Source organism: Vombatus ursinus, unplaced genomic scaffold (assembly GCF_900497805.2).
Source record: "Vombatus ursinus unplaced genomic scaffold, bare-nosed wombat genome assembly UNPS02012622.1, whole genome shotgun sequence".
Classification (NCBI taxonomy): Eukaryota; Metazoa; Chordata; class Mammalia; order Diprotodontia; family Vombatidae; genus Vombatus; species Vombatus ursinus.
This window is the reverse complement of record NW_020952400.1, coordinates 250249-276386: the sequence shown is the minus strand read 5'-3', so window position 1 is coordinate 276386 and position 26138 is coordinate 250249. Positions and strand designations below refer to the sequence as shown.

At 54.4% G+C, this 26138-nt stretch overlaps 1 protein-coding gene across 6 annotated transcripts in view; it reads right to left on the bottom strand.

Annotated features, from left to right (window-relative positions):
* ITSN2 (intersectin 2) overlaps positions 1–26138 on the bottom strand; it is a 105481-nt gene that overhangs the window by 36449 nt on the left and 42894 nt on the right. For all 6 annotated transcript variants that reach the window (XM_027858014.1, XM_027858012.1, XM_027858016.1 and 3 more), the window contains 11 exons: positions 23880–23965; positions 23208–23458; positions 16354–16503; positions 13808–13948; positions 13582–13669; positions 11161–11300; positions 2664–2803; positions 1460–1602; positions 1234–1355; positions 903–1081; positions 665–809 (listed from right to left, as the gene is read on the bottom strand). In XM_027858014.1, the coding sequence (XP_027713815.1) occupies positions 665–809; positions 903–1081; positions 1234–1355; positions 1460–1602; positions 2664–2803; positions 11161–11300; positions 13582–13669; positions 13808–13948; positions 16354–16503; positions 23208–23458; positions 23880–23965 (1585 nt within the window). The remainder of the gene's footprint in view (positions 1–664; positions 810–902; positions 1082–1233; positions 1356–1459; positions 1603–2663; positions 2804–11160; positions 11301–13581; positions 13670–13807; positions 13949–16353; positions 16504–23207; positions 23459–23879; positions 23966–26138) is intronic.

The window sequence follows — 26138 nt, the reverse complement described above, 5'->3', positions numbered from 1 at the left end:
ATTCTTGTCATGTACAGAGGCAGCATGGCACAGAGGAGAGACAGCTGACCTCAAAGGCAGAAGACCTGGGTTCAAGTCTTGCCTCTGGTGGCTACTGTCTGAGTGACCCAGACCAAGTCACTGAGAGGACAAGCACCTTTACTGCCCCGAGGCAGCTCTGAGACTGTAGGTCAAAGGTGCTGGTGTTTCCTTACCTGGCAGCCCCTGAAGCCAGTGACCTCCCAAGACCTGTTCATATCCCCTAGAGGTCATGTGGCCTGCTAAGTCTCTGTCAATGTTCAGAACACAGACCGCTGAATATCAGAGCTGGAAGGCCTACTCTAACCAACTCATTTTACAGGGGAAGAAACTGAGGCAACCATATCACTACATGCAAAAGGCACCCCAGGGAAATGACTACTTTTGACTGAAGTGTAAAAAATGCATTTTGTGCTTAAAACCTACTGAGACAGAACAAAGGCCCAGCCCCCCAGCCCCTTTACCACAAAGCCTGGAGCACCAGTGGCCATGTGGCTCCTGTTCCCAGTGGAGCATCTATGCCCTGAAACCATCCCTCCCCCGCCCCCACTCTCCCCCAACAGAGCTTGCTCTGCCCCAACCACGTCCTAGGATGGGGGAGGAGAAGAGTCGGAGAAGCCCAGAGACACAATGCAGGCCCACACACCTGTCCGTGAACGGGAGATGCAGATCCGGGGGACATGGTGCGAGTGAAAGCGGACTTCTTCTGCCAGCTGGCATTCGCAGTGAGGGCAGAGAAGGGGACGTTCTGGTAATCGGTCTCTGCTGCGGGCTGTCCTGAAGGACGGGATCTGCGGGGGGAGGGGCACAGGCATACAGCTAAGCCCGGGCCCGGGGACTGCCGTCGCCCAGGAGACTCAGGAGAGCCCCAGCTCCAGACTTACTCTGGAGGAGCTGACGAGGTAGTCGACAGAGAAGCCACAGGTGGCAGCAAGGCCTTCTTGGGGGACACCAGCTTTTCGCCAGGTGACGCCTTTTCAACATAGTTTCCTGGGAACCAGCCACAGCGGCCTTGAAAACGGCCATAGAGCCAGCCAGGTTCTCCTGTGGTTTTTTCATCCACCTAGAGAGAGAAGGGAGCGGCTGGGGTGTTGCACACAACCATCCTCGGTCCCAGGGATGTCATGGAGGGGCCGCTGGCTGCAGCCGCTGCAGGGGAGCCTCCATCAGCAGCCTGGAGGAGGGCTAAGCGGGGAGGGGGGCCACTCTCCCTACCTGCACGATGTCTCCGGCACCGAAGCTCATTTCATCATGACTACGGGCTTCAAAGGTGTACAAGGCCTTGTAGTTCACCCAGCTGGCTGGGCTCCTGGGCTCAGAGGCACCGAGAGCCTCCCCTGGGGGAGAGGAAGGCTTTCAGCCCTCGCTGCCTCCATCCTCTGGAGAGAGCCAGGGTTCAAGTGCGAGCAAAAGCTGGCAGATTGCGGCCTCCCCCCCTTACCCCCGTCCTCAGCCTCAAGCGGTGTGTTCTCAGTGCTCAGCAGTTCTTGTCGCATTTTCTCTTCCACGAGGCGCTTTTGTTTCTCCTCTTCCTCCTTCTTCAGGTTTTCCCGCCAGAGGTTTTCTTTCCCTTGCTTTGCCTTCCTTCAAAGATGAAGAGGACAGTGTGTTCCTCCCTGAGCCAGGTCCCCGGCCCCACCACCCCAGACAACAGGACGACACAAAGCCCTTTGGGTCCTGGGCCCAGGCAGGGCCCCCTGCCTCTCTTCCAAGCAGCCAATGCCAATTCCTTCCCAAGAAACCCTCCTCGCCTCAGCCCAGGGGCCGGCAAAGGGCCTTCCCTCCCGCACATCTCCCCTGGCTCCTCACATCCGGGCCCTCGCCTGCTGCCCAGAAACACACCTCCCAACACCCTTCCTGCCAAGGAGGGCAGGCCCTCTCCCAGGTGACCGGACATGGGGCCGGGGCAGGGTGGCTGGGTGCTCCCACCGCCTCTTTTCACTTCTCTCTAGAGAGGAGTCTCGTCTTGCTGGGAGGACCCGTGACCTGAGCAATGGCAGGACCCAGCCGCGGTGGGAACCTCGGGCAGGCCCAGAGCGAACAGCCTCTCCCTTTGGGAGAGGGCGTGAGGCTAACCGGCTCTGGCATTTCTCCACAGACACACATATTCTTCTGGACGCTTTCTGTCTGGGGAGGCTAGGGTTCTGGGAGAGCCTCCCTGAGGGGTCATTTCTGACCTTCTGACCCCAAGGAAGAAGACACTAGGATCCAACGCCAGTGGTGCCCAGATCGACAGTCATTTGTGGCCACTAAGCCATGGCGGCCCTACCAATCTGGCCCTCCCCTGTGTGAGGCCACGGACCAGGAGACCCTTCCCCAGGGCCTGTGCTGGGCCGGCAACTAGGCCGGGTCTTGAGGATCCTGCCAAACACAAGCAGGCTTTCTCTCAGGAGCTTCCACAACTGTGCTGTGTATGGTGTGCAGCTCAAGGCCCACTGACCGGCCTTCTCAACGTCCAAACAGAAAGCGAGGAGTGAACGCTTCTCGGCTTAGGGGCCCATTCAATCCTCAGTCTTGGGAGGGAGGCGTGAGAGGGCCTGGCCAACCCTGCGGGAGAGGAGCCCAGGGCCCCCAGCGCTGCTCCAGGGCGGAGAGGGGAGCCTAGAGTGCCTGGCCAGGGACAGAAGGCCCGCGGCCCGCCTCACCTGGTGGCCGCCTCCTCCTCCAGTTTCTTCTTCTGGGCCGCCTCGGCCCTCTTCCTTTCGATCTCTCTCAGCTTCTCCCGTTTGATCAGATTGAGCTGCTCGAGGGCCAGCTGCTGCGTGCTGTAGTTTTCTCTCAGCTCCTGAGGAATAAGAAGGAAAAGTCAAGAGACTGGAATAGTGTGAACCCGGACCTCTACCACAGCGGTTCCATCCCATCCCGTGGCCAGGTGGCGCCTGGAGACACGGCTGCTTCCCACAGGTGGGAACAACGGTGGGACTGCCATCGTTTTAGCCCCTGTGAAAGCTAGGAAAGGGGAGAATCTGGGTCCCCAAGAAGTCTGCCAGAGCCCGTTTTTAAAAGCTGGAGACCAATTGCCTTCTGGTCGTGTCTTTGGGTGGGAAGTAGGTTGTCAGCCAGCAACCTGGATTTTCCCACTGTGTGTATCTGACCACCAATTCACTAGAGGTCAATTAAGTGCAGAAGGAGCTTCCTGGAGTCTTGGAATGTCAGCCCTAGAAGGGCCTTTGGAAGACATCCCCTTTCACCCCCAGCAGACCACTAAAGCGTCCCTGACAAAGAGTGACAGCGAGCGGGACGGACAATCCCAGCTCCTCCACGGCAGAGCTTGGTCATCACTCTCAACATACACACACACAAACACTGACACACACTCTCTCTCTCAAGACTAAACACGGCCAGGTTCTACAATTTCTCCTGGACACTCTCCAGCTTCTGAAGCACCCACTGGTCCACATTCCCCCCCTCCCAGCCCACACCACTGAAATTGCTTTCTCCAGGCATCATGCTGATCTGGGACAACTACAAACTCACTCAACCACCTTTTCTCAGTCCTGGTCCAACTATGCAGCCTGTCTTATCAACCATCTGCCCTCAGAAAGTCTTATCTAACCGGCTCCTGACAAGAGTTGTCTCCACATTGTATGTACCAACCTCTGCCTGAAGATCCCAGCGTGGGGGAGCCCCTATACTAAAGACACCAAAGAGGAACCTGTCTCTAATAGGATAGCTACAGGGCGCCACAGTGCACGGAGCGCTGGGCCTAGAGTCATGGAGACTCATCTTCCCGAGTCCAAATCCGGCCTCAGACAGCTGTGTGACCCCGGGCAAGTCACTTTGCCCTGTTTGACTCCGTTTTCTCATGTGTAAAATGAGCTGGAGAAGGGAACGGCAAACCACTGCAGTGCCTTTGCCAAGAAAACCCCAAAAGGGGTCACAAAGAGCTGGATGCGACTCAAAACTAATAAGCAACCACAATTCCTCTGGAGATTGGCCCTCTGAGGACAAACTCAAGACACCTCGTTGCAGCCCGCTCCATTCTCCTAGGACGCATCCCCATGCCCCGCCACATCCCCTCCTCTCCGTCCTCTCCCAGGAGGACCCCATCAGTACTCCCTGCCAGCTCTGCCGGTCCCGACTCCTCAGCCCCACGCCGGGTCTCTCCACGACCCCACCGCCCGTCCTCACTCCATTTTCCACATTGCCGCTCTCCTCAAGCCCTGCCCCACCCAGACCTGTTCTCAGCTCCAGCCCCTCAGTACTTTCTCAGGCCGCGATCCCCTAACCCAGCTTCACTCTCTGACCTCTTCTACCTCAACCCAAGAAAGAGTTAGTTAGGAAAGGATGCTGGGGTTAGTTGCTGGAGCCCTGGGTCAAGCGGACAAGGCGCCACAGCCGCCCGAGGAGCAGCCACGACTTCCTGCTCCTTCTCCTCCTCCCCCCAGAGCGTGGGCACCGCCCCTGCCCCTCCCTGCCTGACACCCAGCCGCTACGATGAAAGCTGCCATCTTCCTGCCCTCCCCGGACCTCTGATGCTCCCTGCTTCTTTTGGTACCTTGGATTTTTACTCCAGTAACAGGTGAAATAGCAAGTCTTGATAGCGGAAATTGAGATGAAATTTTGAACAATGCAGATATTGTTTCAGTTAATTTTTATGCTGACTGGTGTCGATTCAGCCCAATGGTGTATCCAATCTCTGAGGAAACCCCTAGCATCATTAAGGAAGAACACCCAAACAAAAATCAAGAGTGTCTGCCCGAGTAGACAATGACCAGCGCACAGAAACAGCCCGAAGAGACAACGAGCAAATGTGCTGCCCCCAAACCGCTCCAGAGGGGAACAACCACGAAGAGGATCCCAGGATCAGAGATCAGCGACACCACAGCGGATCACATCAGGCAACACAAGAGGGGCCCGCTCAGAAGCTCCTGACTCGTCCTGATCGCAGTCAAAGAACAATCTCTGAAGATTCTGAACCCAAGGCCTCAGGCGACAGTACCTCTGGAAGAGGAGCGCATGCTTTGCACAATGACTGTATCCTCTTTTCTGCATGGGGGCTTTTCCCGAACCCCCCCCCCCCCCCCCCCCCCCCCGGGAACGTGCTCCCGACACGTATGCGCGGGATCGCTAACACAGTCTGACTTGGCTTATGCTTGGCCACGGGATAAATGTGTTCCTCTTGTTCGGGAAATAACATCTGAAAAGGAGAGGAAGAGACAAAAGGAGGATGGCCTGTTCTCATGCTTTTCCACACGAGAGAAGACGCAGCGAGTCTGGATGTATTCCAGAACAAAGGAGCCCGGCGGCTAGCAAGTGAAAGAGGTACAAAGAACTGGCAAACGTGGACCCCCACGTGTACACAGACAGAAGGCAGAGCCGCCGCCAGCTTCAGGCACACGTGTGTCTTTCCAGACGTGGGGATTTATCGATTCCAAACAGCTTAAGCAGTTGGTATTAGACGTGTATCCAGGAAAGCTGCACAGAGAATTCCATCACGGCCCTGATCCCACTGATGCTGCCCTTGGACAGAACATTCAAGATGTAGCAAAGTCCACCACAGTTCCTTTCAGAAACTAGTACCCAGAAGTGACCCTGACAACTTCAGCCAGGACTGTCCCTCAAATCCTCCGCTTCTCCCCGGGGAACAGCCCATCAATCAATAAACCTAAGTGCCCGGTCCCTGCCCTCCCCTGGAGGAGCTTGGCCGCTTGGCTCCATGACACACGGCTGTTCTCTGACAGTCCTTCCCACTCTCGCTCCCTAGAGCAGATGGGCCAAACCTCCCCCTCCTCAGCAGAGAGTGCCCAGCCTCTCAAGATGAGCTCGCCTTTCTCCCTGCCAAGGTCATCTCTGGCCCCAGCACACAGCATCCTCAAATTGGCGACATTTTCCCATCAGTTGGCTTCTTCCCTTCAGCCTTTAAACACGCTCCAAGCTCTCTGTCCTGAAAACGCCTGGGCCATGAGACTCAGCATCCCTTCCATCTCTCCTCCCTTTCTCAGCCAAACTACTGCAAAAAGCTGTCTACACTTGCTGCTGGCATTTCCTTCCCTCTCACCCTCTTCTCAACAGCCTGCGCAGCCTGGCCTTGTGTTCCACACCTCTCTCCCGCCCGCCACGCTGCAACAGGAGCAGCGGCTCCTCCGATCAACCCTCCTCTGGCCGCTCACCAGGTTGGTGCCCAGAGAGCAGAGGAGAGGACAGAGAGAAGCGCCTCTGCTGCCTGCCCAGGGAGGTCATGCCACTCTCAACGTGGCAGCTGAGGATGAGGTTCACTCGCCCCTGGGTTCTTTTTTGTACAGACTGACTGTAAAACTCTCACTCTCTCTTTTTTTTTGGGGGGGGGCAAGGCAATTAGGATTAAGTGACTTGCCCAAGGTCACACAGCTAGTGAGTATCACGTGTCTGAAGCCACATTTGAACTCAGGTCTTCCTGACTCCAGCGCTCTATCCACTGTGCCACCTAGCTGCCCCTATTTCTCACTCACAACGTCATCCTTCTGGATTCAGCCCGAAGCTCTGGTCTGCCAAGACCTTTCTGGGCATAACCCCCACTCGGTTCTGTCCCTTGAGGTAGCCTCTCCACTTCTACATTAAGTTACTGTGGGTGTCTCCTGTCGCTTTTAAGAGAACATACTCAACATTGCTGTGAGACAGCTAGGAACAAATTTAACCAGAAATAAGAGCATGCCGAGAGTGGGGCACCGTCCATGGCAGCAGGCCTCGGGGAGGCTGGCGTGGGACATACTGGGGGTTTTTCCCTCTGCTCTTCTCCTCATCTCTCTCTAACAATTCTTTGTCATAAGGGACAGCTCTCTGGGAGGGTGAAGGGAAAGGGTTGCTGGGGAAAATCTACATGATGTAAAGACCAAAAAACCTGTTAAAAAGAATCTGGTCAATACAAAGTTTTGTTTTTGGAGCTTTCTTAATAAAAAGAAAAGCATACAGCATCTTTTCTAAAGGCAACTTTTTTTTGGGGGGGGGGGCAAAGCAATGGGGTTAAGTGACTTGCCCAGGGTCACACAGCTAGTAAGTGTCCAGTATCTGAGGCCAGATTTGAACTCAGGTCTTCCTGACTCCAGGGCTGGTGCTCTATTCACTGTACCACCTTGCTGCCCCAAAGGCAACATTCTTAAAAGGGATTTAAGTGGTCAAATAGAATGAAGCCAAATCATGTGAATTCAGCAGGACCAAAAAAGAATAATTCTGGGGAATGAAAAAAGATCCAACATCTTCCATGCAGCAATGAACCCCCTTGTGGTGGTAGAGTCCTTGGTTCTCGAAGAGGACCCAAAGGGCATCACCATGCTAGAGTCAAGCTTCAACAGCTCTGAGTGCGGCTGACCAGACCACTGCGTGCTTTGGAGGCTCTGCCCCAGGGTGGCACAAGAAGTCCACATGAACGTTTGGGGTGGATTCTCTAAATGAACTCCCAACACCCACCTAAGTCAGCCAACCCTAAAAGCGGGAATCAAGTCAATTGTCCTCATGCCTTACCAACTCAGTGGTCAGATGGGTCCAAAAGATGGAGGAACCCAGGGCCAATTAAAATGGAAAAGGCCATGCTAAGGGCCGCTGACTGTCCCAGTCCATGGCCATCCACGGGCCCAGAGGCCCCCTTTGCCCTGCTCTCCTGCTTCTTAAGAATTTAGAAAAATGGATTTTTCTGACCCAGTCTCTCTGCCCTAATCATTCCCTTGTCCTGGGGCAGTGTGTTCCCACGGTTCCCCAAAGAGACAGGGATTTTCTGCACCTCTAAGTTTCCCACCTGGTCTATATCTCCCCTCTTGTGACCTCAGAAATGGGAAGCCAAAGAGATTCCTTTGAGAAGGAGCCTATGTCTTCCTATAAAATACAGCTGTCCAAAGTCAGCCTGGTCTTGAAGTCCCTGCAACAGCTTAGTACGATCAAGGATCTATCCCTGGGACAAGCTTCAGAAGCCTCCTGCTGACCGCTGGAGACATCGACTCTCACCAGCCTGATGCACCATCTAGCTTCCTTCCCTCCCCTTCTATCCTCAGGGTCAGCAGGCCGACCCGCTGAGAGCCGCGCCGTGGCTGCCCAACTTCCCTTGGGGGCTCTCTGCCTGGCAAGCCCTCCCCTGTCCAGTTCCCTTGCTGCGAGAGTGCCAATACAGCCCCATGGGGGAGGGGAATCTTTGATCTTCTCCCAGGCTTCGAGAACATCCTGGAGAATGCCTGAAGGTGCTATCTGTCATGGCTGATGGCTGTTCTGCGGTCCTTCGTGGCCCCCCGCCCTCTTTCTGGCTAGCCAGTCTGTAGCCTGGTCTGCTGGAGGGGCCCAAGACCCCTCAGAAATGAAAGAGAGTCGGGCCATCGTGGGTCTAGGAGAGGCCTGCTCCACTCTCCTCGCTGACCTCGGCAGTCGGGCCCTCATCTGGTGAAAGCTGGCAAGCATCAGTAGGACCCAGAGCTCTTGGACAGAGCACAGAAGCCTCATGCCTGGAAGAAGGCATCTCCCACGATCTGGACTGATGCTAGACCAGAGGCTTGTGACGGGACACAGATCCCAAGGGCTCAAGGACTGCAGCACAGGCCCCTTGGATGAACCACACGCATGCACACACATGCACATGCATGCACACACATACACAACATGCACACAGGCAGCATTTTGGTGGAGACACAGTGGGCGCCCACTGATCAGGAAATGATATATTACTACAAATTCAGAAGAAACAAGGAAATACAAAGCACAGAGAAGCATGAGAAACCTTTAACGAGCCCATGTCGGGAAATAAGCAGATCCACCAGGACTCCTGCTCCCTCCTCTGGGCAGGCGCTGGGGCAGGCTACCAGGAGAGGGGGGCCACAGACCCAGAAACACTCAGATCATTGAGCCAGCATCTGCCGCAGGGGTGTCCTTATGCCCTCTCCCACGGCTGTCCCCTGCCCCTGGGACAGCTCATGAGAGCTTCCTGGCTGGTCTCCTGCATGCGAGTACTCCCCCTCCCATCCGCTACCTACACAGCTGTGGCGGAGACAGGTCCGAGCCCTGAGAGGGCTCCTGCTGACCAGACCAGCTCCCGACCCACACACAGCCCTGAGCCTCTGCCTCTATGCCTCGGTGCAAGCTGGAAGGAGTCCTTTCTCACGTTCCCCAATGAGCTCCTTCACAACGCACCTCAGGGCACCTCCAAACAGCCCCCTCAGGTAACTCCCTCTCTTTGCACTGATTTTAGCAGACGTGTGGTTCTCCCTGCAGAATGTAAGCTCTTCGAAGGCAGGTACAATTTAATTTTCAGCACATCCCCAAGGACATGTGCCAGGCATAAAACCAATGACCGACCTGTTTTACATATCGGCAGGGGTGAGCGATGTGCCCAGGAAGGTGGGTGGAGCTCTGAAGGAGGGAGGGTCAGACGAGAGAGTGGAGCTGAGAGATGCACCAGGAGAGCACAGGATGGGGCGGGGGGTCCCACAGAGGAAAAAGGAGGAGCAGAGTAGTGGAAAGGGACACCAGCATGTCAAAATTGGCTGAGGAGCCAGGACACGGAGAGGCCAGCATTTTCACTGGGTGCTGGGCTCAGTGACCTCGGGTGGTTGACTAGAACTGGCCCATAAAAGGTGCTTCCTCCCCCATCCCCCAAAAGGCAGCAGACAGCAGGACAGAACTACAAGGAGGCCTGAGTAGCCCAGGGCTGGCAAGGGCTTGAGAGATGCCGACCTCTGCCTCTCCTCTGACTGACAGGCAAGCCAACGGCTCCTCCCCTCCAGGGGTTTCTGTTTGAGGGGCACACAGTGAATGACCTGCAAAGTGTACAGGACTAGGGAGGAAGGAGGACGCACTCGCCCACTGTGGGCCTGCCCAGCAGCCAACTGCACTTCTGTCCCCTGGCCACCGTCTGCCTCGGCCCCTGCTGTGGGCAATTGGCCGCCAGAGCCCCTGGGACGTCGTGGTCCAAATGCTCCTCATCAGAAGAAATGCCCCTCGGAGTCAGGGACCGCCTCTCACTTGGCACTCATTAACTAAAAACCAGGGTTTAGGGAAAGGCCGCCTAGTGGAAGGGCCCTGGAACTGGGATGAGGGGGGAGGGAGGAGGACGTTCAGGCCTGGCAGAGAGCTGGGGTGCAGGGCCAGGGGCAGAGGCAGGAGAGAGGCTGTCAACAGGAAGGGGGAAAGGAGCCAAAGGCTCCTGCCAGGACAAGGCAGCCCAGAGCCCCTCAGAGCCCCTAACCCCATGTCTTTGTCTTACCTGACAAACCAAACACTCTGCCCCTGGAGGCCTGGTTCCCAGACCCTGCTTTCTGCTCAAACACTGACTCACCCCCGACACCAGCTCCCATGAACGTGGGCTCAGCCCATTCCCTTCTCAGCCCCCCAAGAGGCGGGGAGCTGGGAGCAGCAGAGGGTTTGGCCTCCCGAAGAGAAAGGGAAGCCAGAGGACCGTGTCTCTAGCTTCGGGCATGGCCAGTCAGAGAGCAGAAGGCTAGGAAAGCGAGCAGAAAGAAAAAAGGTCCACATGGTTTGTGCGGCAGGGGAAGGCAGAGAGAGCCGAGACGTCACTCCCAGAAAGCGAGCCCAAGGTGGGAGAGTAACCTTAAGTAAGAGGAAGAGGTGGTGGAGACAGCTGAGCAGGGAGAAAAGGCACCGCAGCATAGCGTCATCCACAGTCACACACTGAAAGATAAGGCAGACAAAAAGCCCAATTAACCCGGCCCGGCCCAGCACGGCACGTCGGTCCCATCTTCTCTCTGCACTCATGCATGTCCCCCCACGGTCCTCTGGCCGCTCCCTGGGGGGCAGCCATCAGAAAAGCAGGCTCTGGGCTCCACTGCCATGCGATGGAGCCAGGGCTACCCCCTACGTCGGGGGGCACCCTCTAAGCACAAGTGGGGCGTCGGCACGGATGTGGCGGTCAGCCTCTACCTGCACGGGCCACGTTCTCCAGGCACGGCTCATGCAGAGAAGGCCGGGGCCGCCAGCCATTGCCACTCGGTCACACGGGACTCCGGGGCCACAATCACTGAAATCTATCCGGCACAAGGATGGGACTCGCCACAGCTGCCCCAGCACCCCCTTCCCTTCACCCCGGCCAGCCTTGGCCGAGTTGGGGGGCCGAGGTCCTGCTCCAAAAGCCTCTGGATGAGACCGCAGCACCAAAGGGGTAAAGGCGATGAGCCCGACCTGAGCATGCAGAGCCAGCCCTGAGGGCCTGGAGCCCTCCACGGGGCTCACCTTCAGCTCACTGTTGAAGGCGTCCATCTCAGACAGCTTGGCAGCTGTCTCTCTCTCCAGGGCGTCCAGCTGCTCCTTCAGCCTTTGGCAGAGACCCTCCTTCTCCAGGGATTTCTTGTGAACAGCATCGATTCCCAGATCTGAAACACACACGTACCCACATGGAATCACCGGCGTCAGAGGCCCCATGAGCCTGTGGCGCTCGAGTGGGGCCCTGACGAGGGAGAGCGAGGGGCTGCCAGGGTCATCACCATTAAAAGTGCTGGGCCTGAGTACAAATCCGGTCTCGGACACTTCCCAGCTGGTAGCCCTGAGCAAGTCATCGGACCTCTGCCTGCCTGTTTCCTTATACATAAATGAGATGTAATAACAGCACCTTATCTGTAAGGGGCTAGTACAGTGCCCAGCACATAGAGGGTGTGGGCCCTGGATGGCAGCTGGCAGGCAGGAGCTGGCTCTGGTGCCACCTGGGGCACAACACGCCTGTGAAGACATGTATTACGTGGGAAGGAAATGCAGGCAGGGCCCAAGAGGGACCTTCTCTGACGTTGGTAAAGGGGCAGCTAGGTGGTGCAGTGGATAAAGCACCAGCCTGGGGAGTCAGGAAGACCAATCTCGGATACTCACTATCTGTGTGACTTTGAGCGAGTCACTTAACCCCAACTGCCTCCAAAAAAAACAAAAAACAAAAATCCCAAAACATTTATTAAGCACCTACTATGTGCCACACACTGTGCAAAGTGCTAGGGATACAAAAAGAGGTCAAAGACAGTCCACAAGACAGGACAAACCCTGGGTCAGACAGCACGGGTCTCAAGGCAGAGCTCTTGCAAGCCCAGCTTGTTGGGGCCAACTCTGGAGCTCTGAGCAGCCCACACACAGCCGTGGAAGTCAATGGGAATGTTAACTGGAAATTCTGGAGAGCCGTGAGGGCAGCAAAGCACTCACATATCGTCTCGTCAATCCTATGAGGCAGGAGCTAGTCTCAGCCTATTTTACAGAGGAGGAAACTAAGGCCCAGAGAAGTTTACTGATTCATCCAGGACCACACAGCTTGTAAGCATTTAAAGTGGGACTAGAACTTGGGCCTCCCTTCCTGTCCTCCTCTCTCCCTCCTTGAGAGCACCACAGAAAGGAGTCGATGGTTGGGGGAAGGGGAGGAGAGACAGGAGGGAGGGGCAGAGGGGGGAGAGAGAGAGAGAGAGGGAGAGAGAGAGAGAGGGAGAGGAGGGAGGGGGAGAGGGCGAGACAGAAAAGAGAGGGGGGAGAGAGAGAGAGGAGGGGGAGAGGGAGAGGAGGGAGGGGGAGAGGGCGAGAGAGAAAGGAGAGAGGATGAGAGAGAGAGAGAGGGAGAGAGCAAGGAGGGGGAGAGGGAGAGGAGGGAGTGGGAGAGAGAGAGGAGGGAGAGGGAGGGGGGCCCTTCCCAGAGGAATGACACCCTGCCAGATGACACCTGGGCCCAGGCAGAAGGAGCACAGCATCCAGAACACTCAGAGGCTTCCTGCCCCAGACCAAGATAGGCTCCTTCTAGAAGCCAGACATGGAGACAGACAGCATAGGACCAAACCTCAGTGGCCTTTCAAATCTAGGCTGAGAGAAGCATTCACCATGAAGCCCAGGATAGAAAAACAGAAGAGAGAATGGACAATTTCCACCCTGTACAATTTAGGGTTTGCATGAACAAAACTAATACAGCTCAAGCCAGAAGGGAAAGTGAGCTGGGAAAAATGCATCCTGCTCTCTCAGATAATGGTAAGATCACTGATATTCTACTTAAATTTAAGGGCCTAAAAGCTATCAGCCAACTGACAAACGACCAGAGAACACAAGCTGGACATTCAGCTCCAATTCACTCACTGATAATTAGGGACATACAAATGAAAGTAATTCAGAGGCACCTATCACACTGGAAAAGACCACAAATTCCACGGGCACTCAGTGCCCTGGTCTCAAGCCTCCCAACAACCCCCCTGCTCCCAGGCCCACGCCCCTAAGACAGTCAAGAAAGAGCCTGAGGACGTGTGTGCACAAAATGCCCTCGTTGCCCATCCACCGGAACCTGGACTAGGGACTGCACAGACCCCAGCTACGAAAAGTCCTCGCTCCCTGGGTGGACGGCCACAGTCATGGGCACAGTCCACACGGGCATCGCTGTGCTGGTTCACCTGCATTTTATGAGGGCTTGACTTTACTTTTTTCATTGCGGGGGTGCGTGGGGCAGGCTGGAGGGAAAAGGAGATAGGCTGAGTGAGCAAGGCCTGGGGCTGAGGGCTCGGACAGAGCCTAGAAGAGCTGCCTCCAAGGGCAGGGCTGGAGAGGGCTGGAGAGCACAGGGTCAAGGGGCAAGGAGGGAAGAGCCCTGGCCCTGCCTCTCTGCCCCACAGCGGCAGGGCCTTGGGGAGGGCCAGGCAGGAAACTCACGGGCTGAGCTGTCCGGATGCAGGTGCTGAACCCTGTCCTGTAACCGCTGCTTCTCTGGCACCAGATAGACGAGCTGGTTCTGAGATTCCTTGTGAAAAAAGCAAACAACCGTATTTCCAAACTGTGGGCCACTCAGCCCAAGCAGAGGCGAGAATGAAGCCTGAAAGAGCAGCGCCACTGGCCTGGCTCAGGGGCCCCTCCCTCCACACCGCCAAGGCCAAGTCACCTGCAGCTGTTGCTGAAGCTGCGTGATCTCCAGGACCCCCAGGTCACACTGCTTGTCCAGGACTTCCAGCTCACTCCTCCGACTCTGTTTTCTCTGCCGCACATCTTCGAGCCTCCCTGAGATTTGCAGATGTTTGCCATTCTGTCCAAAGGCCAAGAGAGCCAACGGTTAGGGCAGGAAAATAGTCCTAGGAGCCTTCCCCAGAAGAAAAGAGCATCATGCCGCTAAAGGGGAAAATGCCAGTGACAGACCTGATGGATGTCAGGCAGGCAGGCGATAGACATTTATTAAGCACTGACTGTGTGCCAAGCATTGTGCTAAGCGCTGGGGATATGAAGAAAGGTCAAAGACAGTCCTTGCCCTCGAGATGCTCTTGGTCTAAAGGAGGAGACATTGCGCAAACACCAGGTACAAACACACAGTCTCAGCTGGAGGCGAGGATCAGGCGGGATCTTGGCTGGAACCCCAAAGAAGCCATGGGAGCCTCTTTGTCATCTCTGTCTCCCAGGACCAAGGGGCCTCTCTTCTGACCAAGGCTGACCCCTCTGCCGGCACAAGAGACCCCTGCCATCCCACCTCCTCCAGCAGGCCACCCCCTCTGCCATCCCGCCTCCTCCAGCAGGCCGCCCCCTCTGCCATCCTGCCTCCTCCAGCAGGTCACGTTCTCTGCCATTCCCCTCCCTCACTTATCTTCAGTCTCTCCATCTCTACCGGCTCCTTCCCCTGCCCAGGTCTCCTCCATCCTGAAAAAACCCTCCCTTTTCTCTCCCACTCCCGTTATCGTTCTATTTCTCTTCTGCTCTCTGGAGCTAACCTCACCAAAAGGCCGTCTACACTAGGGGCCTCTGCTCTCTTTCCTCGCTCTCTTCTTAACCCTTTACAATCCTGCCACCTCATCCGTCCACCAAAACTGCTCTCTCCAAAGTGACCAGACAGATCCCGTGGCCTTTTCTCAATCCTCATGTTCCCTGACCTCTCTCTGTGCAGCCACTGACCCTGCTGGCCACCCTCTCTCCTGGTTCTCCTCCTCCCTCTGTGACCGCTCCTCCTCTGTCTCCTCGGCGGGATCCTCTATATGCTCTCTAACCATGGGTGTCCTTCAGCTCCTGTCCTGGGTCCTGTCCTGTCCCCTTCTCTTCTCCCTCTAGACCAATTCCCTTGGTGATCTCATCAATTTCTATGACTTTAATGGTCATCTCTGTGCCGATGATTCTCAGATCTACCTGTCCTGCCCCCGGCTCTCTGCTGACTTCCAATCTCTCATCTCTAACTGCCTTTCAGATGTTTCCAACTGCACATTCAGTAGACATCTTGAGCTCAACGTGTCCAAAGCAGAGCTCACGCTCCTTCCTCCAACCCACTCCTTGCGACCTTCCCTGGGACTGCACAGGGTAATTCCCAGTCCCTGAGGCTCCTAACCTAGAGATCCATGACTGCTCACACTCTCTCATCCCTCATATTCAATATGGCGCCAAGGCCCATTTATTTCACTGTTGCAGCATCTCCTGAATACGCTCCCCTCTCCCTCTGGTGCTGCCACCCTGGTCCACTCCCTTATCACCTCACACCTGGACGACTGCTCGAGTCTCTCCCCAGCCAATCATGCCACACACACCCCCACCCCCATCTACTCCGTAAACTCCAAGGGCTCCCTATGGCCTCCAGGAGCAAATACACAATGCTCTCTTGCACTCTCAAGGCCCTTCATCGCCTGCCCCCTCCTACCCTCCCAGTCTTCTTACACCGCCCCCCATGATGTAGGCTTCAGTGGCCCCCACCTGGCTGCTCCTCAAACAAGAGCCCACTCATCTCTCTGGCTTCCTTTTGATCTAAACTCCCACCTCCTACAGGAAGGCTTCTTCCAGCCCTCTTAAGTCCAGCACCTTCCCATTATAATGTATCTATTGGCCTGCTGTCTCCCCCATTAGACCGTAAGCTCCTTGAGGGCAGGGAGTGCCTTGAGCTTTTGCATTCCCAGTCCTTCACCCAGGGCCTGGCACATAGGAGGTGCTTAATAAACGTTTCTTGACTGAGTGATTGTCTGTGAGGAAGGGGAACGTTTGGGCCTGAGGGTCAGCCCACAAAAATGCCTGGAGCTGGGAGCTGGGAGCTGGAGTGTCGCCATGTGAAAGCTGGAAGAGGACTTGTTTTGGAGCTCCCCAGACTGCCCCCCAAACATGGCCTGACCCGTAACCACTTTCTCCCACTGCCCCTGAGCCTGCCCCCTGGGGCCACACTAAACAGAGCAAGACCCTCCTCCGGTACTGGAAGACAGCTCTCTTGCCATGTTAAATGTCCTCTCATTTCCTTCATCCCATCCTGGCATGTAACCAAAAAGGCATCAGTGAAAAGCAAAGGCGAAGCCTCAGATGCCACAGAATTCCTGACCCTGAATCTCCATCATGCTGTACTTGGGGGCCTCCCACCAAGGGACCTGCTCAGACTCCCCCAGGCGCAAAGAGCTCTTGTCAGCTGAAGCACCAGCTGCAGGCCTTGGTGGTCTCACTGAGGGGAAAGGCCCAGCCCCCCTCGTAATAAGCTCTCACCAGCGCTTCCAGCTCAAGGTGCAGACCCTTCCTCCTCGCTTGCAGCCGGACAATTTCCTCCTGTTCCCTATTCCGCTGACTGAGGAGCTCCTGCCTGCGAATTCTCTCCCATTCCAATCGGCGCTGACGCTCCAGCTCTTGTTGCGCAGCCTGCAAGAAAGGAACAAATGACTGAGAAGACAAAAGTGACCCTCAGACAATTCCTCAGAGCCCACCGCAGACCACGGGAAGCCCCGCAGGAACAGGCAACCTGAGGTCACACCACAAACAATCTGCAGCAACAGGCTGAGCTCTTAATTAAAGAAGAGAAGAAATAACTTTGGTTACTTGAAATTGGAATCTCTTTGCATGAATGAAATGGATGGAGACAGGACAAAAAGAGAAAATGTGGGATTGGGGGGAAAAAATCTTTGTATCCAAAGTCCAATGAGGGTCTGCTATCCATGATTTATAGGAAAATAAGGCAAACATCAAGCCTGAGATCCATCCCCAGTGGACAAGCTATTGAAAGAGATGAACAAAGGGTTTTCAAACGAGTAACCACAAGCTCACACCCAATGAAAGACTGCTCCAAATTGCTAGTCACAAAATGCTTCACACCCAGCAATTCGGCCAAGATGACACAAATGGACAGAGCCAGTGCTGGAAGGGCCGAAGGAAAACAGGCTCCTGACATACTATGTGTGCAGAGCTGAACACGGGGCCAACCACTCTGGAATTAGGAGGGTCCAGAATGTCCATATGCCCTCTGCCGCAGAGATGCCAGGGCTGACTGCACAGCACCAAGGAAATGAAAGCAAGGAAGAAGGACCAACAGAACCCAAAGCAGCCCTGGAATGGCATGAGGAGGCCCCGCTGAGACCCATGGCACCCAAACTCTCCAGCTTCCTTGGCTGTAAAAAATGTATGTCATTAGCATCATAGGATGTGGAGTTGAAATGGCCCTCACAAAAGGTGGGATCCAGGTGAGGAATGTGACATACCCAGTGAGATGAAGAAAACTGCTCAAAGGCACAAAGGTAGCATAAAATAGATGAAAAGAGGCAGGGTAAAGTGGCACCCTGGACACAAGGTCCAGAAGTAAGGAAACAAGCAGTGATTAAGCACCTACTGTGTGCCAGGCCCCGGCACTTTGTAAATATGATCTTACTGGATCCTCACAACAACCCTGTAAGGTAGGGACTATTATTATCGCACGTATCAAGAGCTGAGTTCAGCAATGCAAGGACCTAAGACATCTCCAAAGGTCTCATGATGGAAAATGCTATCCACATCCAGAGAAAGAACTATGGAGTTTGAATGCAGATCAAAGCATACTATTTGCTCTTTTTTTCTTCTGTTTTGTTTTGTTTCCTCTTTCTTATGTTTCCTCCTATTGGTTCTGATACTTCTTTACAACATCACTAATGTGAAAATATGTTTAATAGGAATGCATATGTAGAGCCTATATCAGATTGAGCATTGTCTTGGGGAGGGAGGGGGAGAAAAACTGAAAACTCAAAAACTTATGGAAGATTGTTGGTAACTCGAAATAAATTAATTAAAAAAAATAAATCAAAAAAAAAAAAAAAAGTTGAGTTCAAATTCCAACCCTGACATTTGCTGCCTGTGTGACTTTGGGTCAGTCTTCCCCTCTGTGTACCTCAGCCTCTGCACCCCCTCCCAGGTCTCTTGCAGCTCAGAATCCAAGACCCTAGGATAAGTGGCTTCCTCAGTCTTCTCAAGCAACAGGAACACCGGACTAAAAGCTTGCCAAGGTCCCTTCTAGCGCTCTGGCACCCTGGCACCAACTGCCTCTTGGACAATTCAAATCATGGCCTGTTCACACCAGAGAAAAGCTTTTCCAGAGCCAGCCTTCAGAAGGAAAGCCTCGCTGAACTTATGCCAGTGTGAGGAATAGCCAGGAGGCCAGTGTCACTGGACTGAAGAGTATGTGTTGGGGAGTGAGGTCTAAGAAGACTGGAAAATGAGGAAAGGGCAGGTAATGATGGGCTTTGAATACCAAACAGAGCATTTTATATTTGCTCCTGAGTTTTTTGAGTAGGGGGTGACATAGTTGGACCTGAAAATCACTTTGGTGGCTGGAGGATGGAATGAGGTCAGGAGAGACATGAGGCAGGCAGCCCCCCACCCCCCAACTGAGTTATTGCAGTAGCGCAGCTGTGAGGGGATGAGGACCTGTACCAAGGTGGGGGAAGGGTCAGAGGACAGAAAAGGGTATATTGGAGATGATGCAGAGGTGAAACTGACCAGAGATGTCACAGAGGTGAAATTGACAGGCCTTGGCAATAGCTCGAGCTCCTCCAGGGCAGGGACTGCCTCTTGCCTTTTTCTGTATCACCAGTGCCCAGCACAGTGCCTGGCACACAGTTGGCACTCAATCATTGCTTGCTGACTTGACATGAGGCTGATTGCAAGCCTTGGTTAGGAGGGAGCTTAGTAATTTATTCCAGATCCAAATACATATAGACAGACTTAGGAGAAGGTGGCCTGGCCCTGGCCTGCTCCCTGGGCACCAAGTCCTACACTTGTATCTCACCCACAGTTTACCCTCATCAAGAGGTTCCTTCTTGGTTACCACTTGATAGCCCATACATAAGTCATCATGCACAAAGGAACCCAAGTCCTCAAGGGCAAAAACAGCTCAATGAGACCACCTGCAAATAATTCTAAACTCCAAAAGGGTCTAAGCTCCAAAAAGAAGTAGCCTTGCGGTCTCATGAATATGCCAGATGAGTATTTTCTTAACATTATCAACTGTTACTGACAGACAATGGGGAGAGGCAGTGGGCTGAGATCTGGCCTCCAAGCCACCACAAACAGGGTTGCTCTGCTTCTTCTGCCTTGGTCACATCCTGGTCAAGGGAACCTGGGCAAGCGCCTGGACTCCCAGGCAGAACACCCTGCTCTGAGAGTGAGCAGGACAAAGGAGGACCCACGTGGACCATCCTCTGCACCAATAACATCCACCCCCAATGAGTGACTCTTCCTGACTGCAGCAGGGTAAGGCACACACAATTCACTGTAAAGCAGAACTGAATTCTCATCTGCAGAAGGAAGACAAGGAGATTTCAGCTAGTCCACACACTTTGCCGACTGAGCAGATGCAGGAGCCTTCCCTGAGCAGGGGCTTTACAAACAAGCAGCAGACAAAGGCAGGCCCGTGGCCTCTCTCCCTCGGGCAGGTGTCCAGGGTGTGGCTGAGAGTCACTCACTCAAGGCTGGCCAGTTGCCTGGGCCCTTACACACGCCTGGTTGGGAACAGGAGGGAAGATCTGAAGGTTGGGTAGCAGGGTTTCATCTTGGGTTTCTGGGCACAAAAAGGGGAAGCAAACACTGGACTCAGAGGAAGGGATGATGATTTCTGGACCATATCTTTAAATACAGATGAGAAGGCCAAGTATGGATGGAGGGCTGCTAATGAAGGCCAGTTCACCCAACCTTTACCTCACCTCTCCCAAAGCGAGGTTCAGGCCCTCAGCTTCTCTAAGCTTCCTGCAGCAGCCTTTTCTAAGTGGCCTCTCTGCCTCAGGTCCCTCTCCCCTCCAGCCCAGATGACTCCCCGACTCCTGAGGGGTGGATTTCCCCTAAGCTCACATCTGACCATGGGAGTCTGGCCCCAATCCCCATCCCAGGCTCAGCAATGCAGCTACACTCTCTTGGCCATTCCTTTGCGTACCTTTGCACTGACTGCGCCTCATGCCTTCCTTCCTTGGCCTCCAACACAGCTCAAGCACCAGGCTCAGCATGAAACCTTTCCTGTTAGTGCCCCCTACCAGGCCACCTTGGACTATGCCACTCTGTTTTTCTATGTACCCACTGTCTCCCTCCTGAGAAGGCTCCCTCCTTGCACACGAAGGCATTGATTTATTCTTGGCACATTTACTTCCAGCACATATCATGGTGTCTGGTGTGTGTACGTATACATATACACTCAAACATGCATGCATACGTGTAAACATGTGTATGTACAGAAAAACAGAGGAAAGGGCATATGGACTCTTAGCAAATGCTATGGATCCCAGAGAAAGTGTTTGGCTAGAGTCTTCTAACTTGTTAAAGACCAAAAAACAAAGTGGAAAGAAAAAAACCACCTGGCTCTCCACTAGGTTACAGACCTAGTTGTGAGAAGACCCGACCCCAAATGCCTCTGATGTCTACAGACAGGGAAGGGGCAGAGTCTATGAGAATCTAACCAAGGCGATAACTGGATCTCGTGGTGTCCCTGAGACTTGGAGGGTGAGGAGTACCTCTCAGTCCAAAGGAAGTGAACAAGTACAAGGTGGGTGGATGAGAGGGGGAGGGGATTTAGGAAGCACAAGAGAGGGCACGTGGGGGCAGAGACGGAAGGGAGATCATCGGACCTCACTAAAGACCACAAGAGAAGAGCCTTGGCCTGGCCCAGAGGGCTGCCAGACTTCTGCTGGAAACCTCTCTCTGCCCAGAGCAGAGTGGCTAAGGACTTCTCAACTTATCCTGATGATAATCTCATGCCTCAAAAGGAGAGGAAAATGCTAGTGCCCAAGGGGGAAAGCCAGCGCTCTCTTTTAGAACATGTGACTGAGGGAGAGCCAAGGTTCTGAGAAGGGACAGGCAGAACTCCAGGGACCAGAATCTTCCCCCAGGAGGGAAGGGCCCTTCTCAAGAACCCAGTCCTGATATGGGAACGAGAAACCACCTGAAGTGAGAGGAAAAGGGGATCAGTCACAGTGAATGACATGGACGACAGGCTAGGGGAAGGGAGCCACCCTGCTCTCTGGTCTTCCCCTCTGCCAAGTACAGGTGGCCTCTCATCTGTCCCTCATCTCCAAGTCCCTGCTTGGTCTCACAAAGGGCTTGGGCACAAGAGTTAATGCTGTTTTCATATTTATATACATTCTGTACTCTGCTCTTTTCAGGATGGATATAAATACAGTTCCTTCTTTGTAGGAACTTTTATTCTAAGGTCTTGATGGATATAAATGTGCCATCTAAATTTCCTTTTGAATTTATTTCTTATTGAGTCATTTCAACAAGCATTTATTAAATACCTACAATATGCAAGGCACTGTGCTTAGCCATGAGCATAAGAAGACAAAACAAAAAATAGTGCTCGTGGCCCTCAGCTTCTCTAAGCTTCCTGCAGCAGCCTTTTCTAAGTGGCCTCTCTGCCTCAGGTCCCTCTCCCCTCCAGCCCAGAGGCAGAGAGAGGCTCCCTTCTCAGAACACCATCTGCTTGCCTCTCTGTCTTGGAGGAGCCCGAGCTGATTCCGGGGATGGGCAGGAAGGGCCCCAGCTCCTCTGGCTGTGCTCTGTCCTGTTTGGTCCCCAGGGGCCAGCAGGACTTCATTCACAACAGGTCAGGCCAGAGCAAACACATTCTCCTCTGGGGACGAGACAATGCTGGAGGTGGAGCTTCTCATGCCACCCTTACAGAAAGATGGTGAGAGGTTCCACGACCACCTCAGGGGTCGTTACTGGCAGAGGTCTCCACTAGAGGCTCCAAGGACCATGCCTGACCTCGCGTTCCTCACTAATTTTATCAATGTCCTGGCTGGGGTTACCCCAGGGCCCCCTGTGAAGCTTGCACACGGCACAAAGCATGGAGGGAGAGCTAACACACCGAATGACAGCTAACATGATGGACCCACTTAGCCTCGGCGTATTCAAGGATGTTTCAAGTACTCGATAGGGAAAGACATGGGATCCTGGTAGTTGGCGAGCTCAAGAAAGCTGCTCCAGGAGACCTGCCAGGAGTCGCGGAGCAGGCAGCATCAGGATGGGGGCTCTGGCCAGGCCACATGGACCACAGATATCCTCAGCTCTAGGCTTCCCACCTCAGAGAAAAGGGCAGGGGAATGCCGGCTAAGTGGCAGCTTTGAGGAACTCCACAGGTTTGCCTCATCCAAGAGAAGGCTTGGGCTGAGATGCCAGGGTTAGCAAACATGGGAAGAGCTGTCTAGGCTGGAAGAGGGCTGAAGACAAGGAGCAAGGGATGCAGGTTTAGGCAAGAGGCCTGGTAAAGCATCCCATCAAGGAGAGGGGCCCCAGGTGGGATCAGCAGGTGAGCAGCCCCCCCCCCTTCCCCTGGGGAGAGCTTTGAGCAGAGCTCAGACAGGCCCCAGAGGGGATGGCCTCCCATTCCTGACCCAACAAGCCTAGTGACCCTGCCGTAAGGTTACCCAGCTTAGCCTGTTGTAACTCAGGCTTTCCCTCCTAAGCCAACAAACAAAAGGAGAAAAGAAATATCACAGCCATGAAGACAAGATCCACCCACAGCGAGCCTGTGTCCTGGATGCTGAGCAGTCACATCACCCAGGATGGCAGCCCGAAGGGCCCTGGGCCAGCCTCCACTGAGCAGAGTCTGAGACCTGGGGGAGGCAGAAGGGGTCACAGAGGAAAAGGGATGTGGCGAGAATGATCTGGAGATGGAAGGGGCCAGAGAAGCTACCAAATCCAGCAGAGAAGGGCCAGAGTGCAAAGGGACTTGGGATGCCAGTTCAACCAGGGGGTGCTGCTCATGGGCGAACACTGACTAAGAGGGACTGGAGTCCAGCTCCTCTTTGGCCAGGCCCAGAGCTTGGCCGCTGCACCAGCTCTGGTGACCTCAAGCCAGCCTCCTCGTATGTAACTAGGCCTCAGCCCCTCAGCCATGCACATGAGGGCCTCCCAGCTCGGATGCGCCGTGACCTGCTGGGGTCAAGGGAGCCCTCACTCATGGTTCTATTGCCACTATTAGACAGTCAGTTGATCAAAATGTATTACGTGCCTACTGTGTGCCAGGCACTGGGCATCAGCTCCCATCACCAGAGGGAAGGCGCAGCGTGACGCTGGCCCCAGCGGGAAGAAGGCCCAGCGCAGGCCTAGGCCGTTACCTCGCGTCTCTCTGCGTCTCTCCTCCTCTCCTCCTCCCTCTGCCTCTCCAGCTCCCTCTGCTTCTCCAGCTCAAGCTGCCGCCTCCACTCGTGTTCCTGGAGCAGCCGCTGCTTACGCTCGAGCTCCTCCTTCTCTTTCTGCGCCTTACGCTCAGCCTCACGCTGCTGCTGCTCCAGCAGCACCTGCCGCCGCTTCTCCAGCTCCAGGTTTCCTCTCTCGTAGTTTGCCTTCCGCTTGTCCTCAAAGGTCACTAAACGGGTGACACCGTGGTGAATGCCTAGAAACCCCCAGCTCCCGAGCCTCCTTGTCTCTCCCTCCTACAGGACAGGGGACCCTCCTCTGACAAGAAGGATGCTGGCAGGACGGATCTGTCCGAAAGGGAAACAAGGGCCTGAGTCAGGCTGCAGTTTTTTCCTGGATTTCTCTTCAGACGCCTGGCTGCCAGGGCTGGGAAGCTAGAGTGCTCCGTGTGGGCCCAGTCTGACGGACCTCCCCCTCCAACAAGGGCCCCCGCACAGGCCCCTTCCGCCAAGCCACCTCAGAGACTCTCCTGAGACCTCGGGGGCCCTGTGGCAAGGTCTCACCTAGTCCTGCACAGAGACTAACCCCATGAACCCCACCCCAAAAGGGTCGTTTCAGCACAGAACATGACTCAGACAGTTCCCTGGTACCTGGTAACTTCTTCTGGGGTGGCTCTTCTTGGGTTCTCTCGTGACAAGGCTGAGTTCCATTAAGGGAATCAACAGGCTTTCCTCCTCTAGAAAAAATTAAAGGCAGCTGGGAAAACTCTCTGAAGTGGAATTTTATGGAAAGCATCACGGGCTGGGCTTCTGGACAAGAAAGGCCACCTCGGCACTGAGATGTTCACAATCAGGGAGCAGAGTCAGGGGATCTTTGCTGGGCAGAACACATCCACGTGCCCAGTCATGCAGAGTATTTCTTAAAACCCTCCCCTTCCCCAGCTGTGTGCCCACAGCGCTCTTCTCCCTGCCTCTCCTTCCAGCTGACTGAGCAGCGCTTGGCCTGCTCCTCCTGTTCTCAAAGGGCCTCGCCCTCCTCCACTTCTCCTCTTCTCTGCTCTGAGGGACCCGTTCATCATCCCTGTGTGGACATACACTCCTGCCAGCTCTGAACAGGGTCCTCTCCTCTCTCCCAAACTCTCCCCCAAACTCTCCCCCAAGTTCCCCTTGTTTCCCCTCTGCGGAGGTGCCTTTGGTGACAGGCAGATTCACAACGGACATCTTCCTGTTTCCTCCTCCCCTGGAGGAATGAAACCATCTCTTGGGCATGTCAAGACAGAATGGGCTGAGAGCCCAGATGGCAGGTGTCCAGGGGCGAGCAGTCTGCCCCAATGCTATCTCTGTTCCTGCCTGTTCTCCTCGGTTCCTGCCCCCTGTCCCAAGAATCACAGAGGGTCAGCTCACAGGGCATGCCTCCAGTAACAGACTGGAAAATGGCCTCCAGACCAGTTGTGGCTCTTCTTTCCTTAGGCCTCTCCCTAATGTGGCCAGCCTCTCCTCCTGTGCACTGGTGTGCCTGGACATAGGAGAGCAAGGGTGAAATGCCCAGCTCCTTCCTTCTCTGAGCTTCTGGCCCCTTCTCTCGTTTCTCCCTGCATCTAACCAGACTCACCCAGGTACCTTCCTCCAGCTCTGCATTTTACCAAGACACCTGTAAAATGGGACTCCCAATCTTCCGCCTCTCCTGACTTTCCAAGTTCTGCAGGTAGGACCGTAGCAGTCTCTAAGTCATCCACCCTCAAACTTCTGTTCTGTCTCCCCCTCATGGCCCCTGAACTGCCAATCTCCACCTACATGACCTCTACAATTCCTTTCACTACCACCCCATCCTCGAGGGGCTGCAGAGAAGAGTCAGGAAGTCCTGAGTTCTAATCCTGCTTCAGAGTTCCCCCACCTGACAGCCACTGTATTACTTGTATCATCTGCTGACTGACAAACAACCATATTACTCCAAATGAAAAGCATTTAGCATGAACAAAATCAGCACAGCACAAATTAAGACAACTAAGTTAACAGGTAAAAAAAAAGTCTTCAGAGTAAACATCCCTGAGAAAGGTCAGATATCCAAGATATATAGAAAGCTGATAAAACCATATAAGAATAAAAACCATTCCCTAAGAAAGAAGTGGCTAAGGTGCAATCAGGCAGTTTTCAAAAGAAAAACAAATGTGTGCTACTGGCCACCAAATAAAGGAATGCTACAATCATCAGCCACATAAACAGACATAAAAACAACTGTGCAGTTTCACATCCATCACACTGGCAAAGATGACAGAACGTGGGATGCCCTGGGGGGACTCGGGGTCTGGCCATTCTGGGAAGCGCGCTAGAATTCTACTCACAGAGTCACTCAAGCATAAACCTCTGACTCAGCGACGCCACAACCAGGCATGGACCTTGCCTTGTACAAAAGTACCTACCGCAGCCCTTTCCACAACAGCAAATCCTGGAAACGGGCATTAAGTCTGACGGAATGCTGCTAAACCCTAAGAAAGTACGAATGTGAAAAACCCAGACCAAGCAGGGGACTGGCTGCGCTCACTTATTACCTGGAAGGATCCTATCGGGAGCTTGGACAGCCACTAGGAAGGGATGAGGATGTTAAAATGGGAGCCCCCAATCAAGCTCGGACTGCTGCCACTGAGGCCAGGACAGCATTCCTTTGAATCCACATCCACTAAGATGAGAGATAAGATGGGAGACATGCTGGAGAACCAGCAGAGGGGCAGTCAGCTAGCCAAGGAGCCAAGAAAACCCGGGTTCAAGTCCCAGCCCTTACACATACTCTGCCCCAGCAAGTCACAGCCTGGCTCAATGAGATGCTGATGTGCATTCGTCCTCTGCACCCCAGAATCCCAGCTTCAGCCCCTATCGCCATGAGAAAGCGGAATGACTAGAATACATCACTCT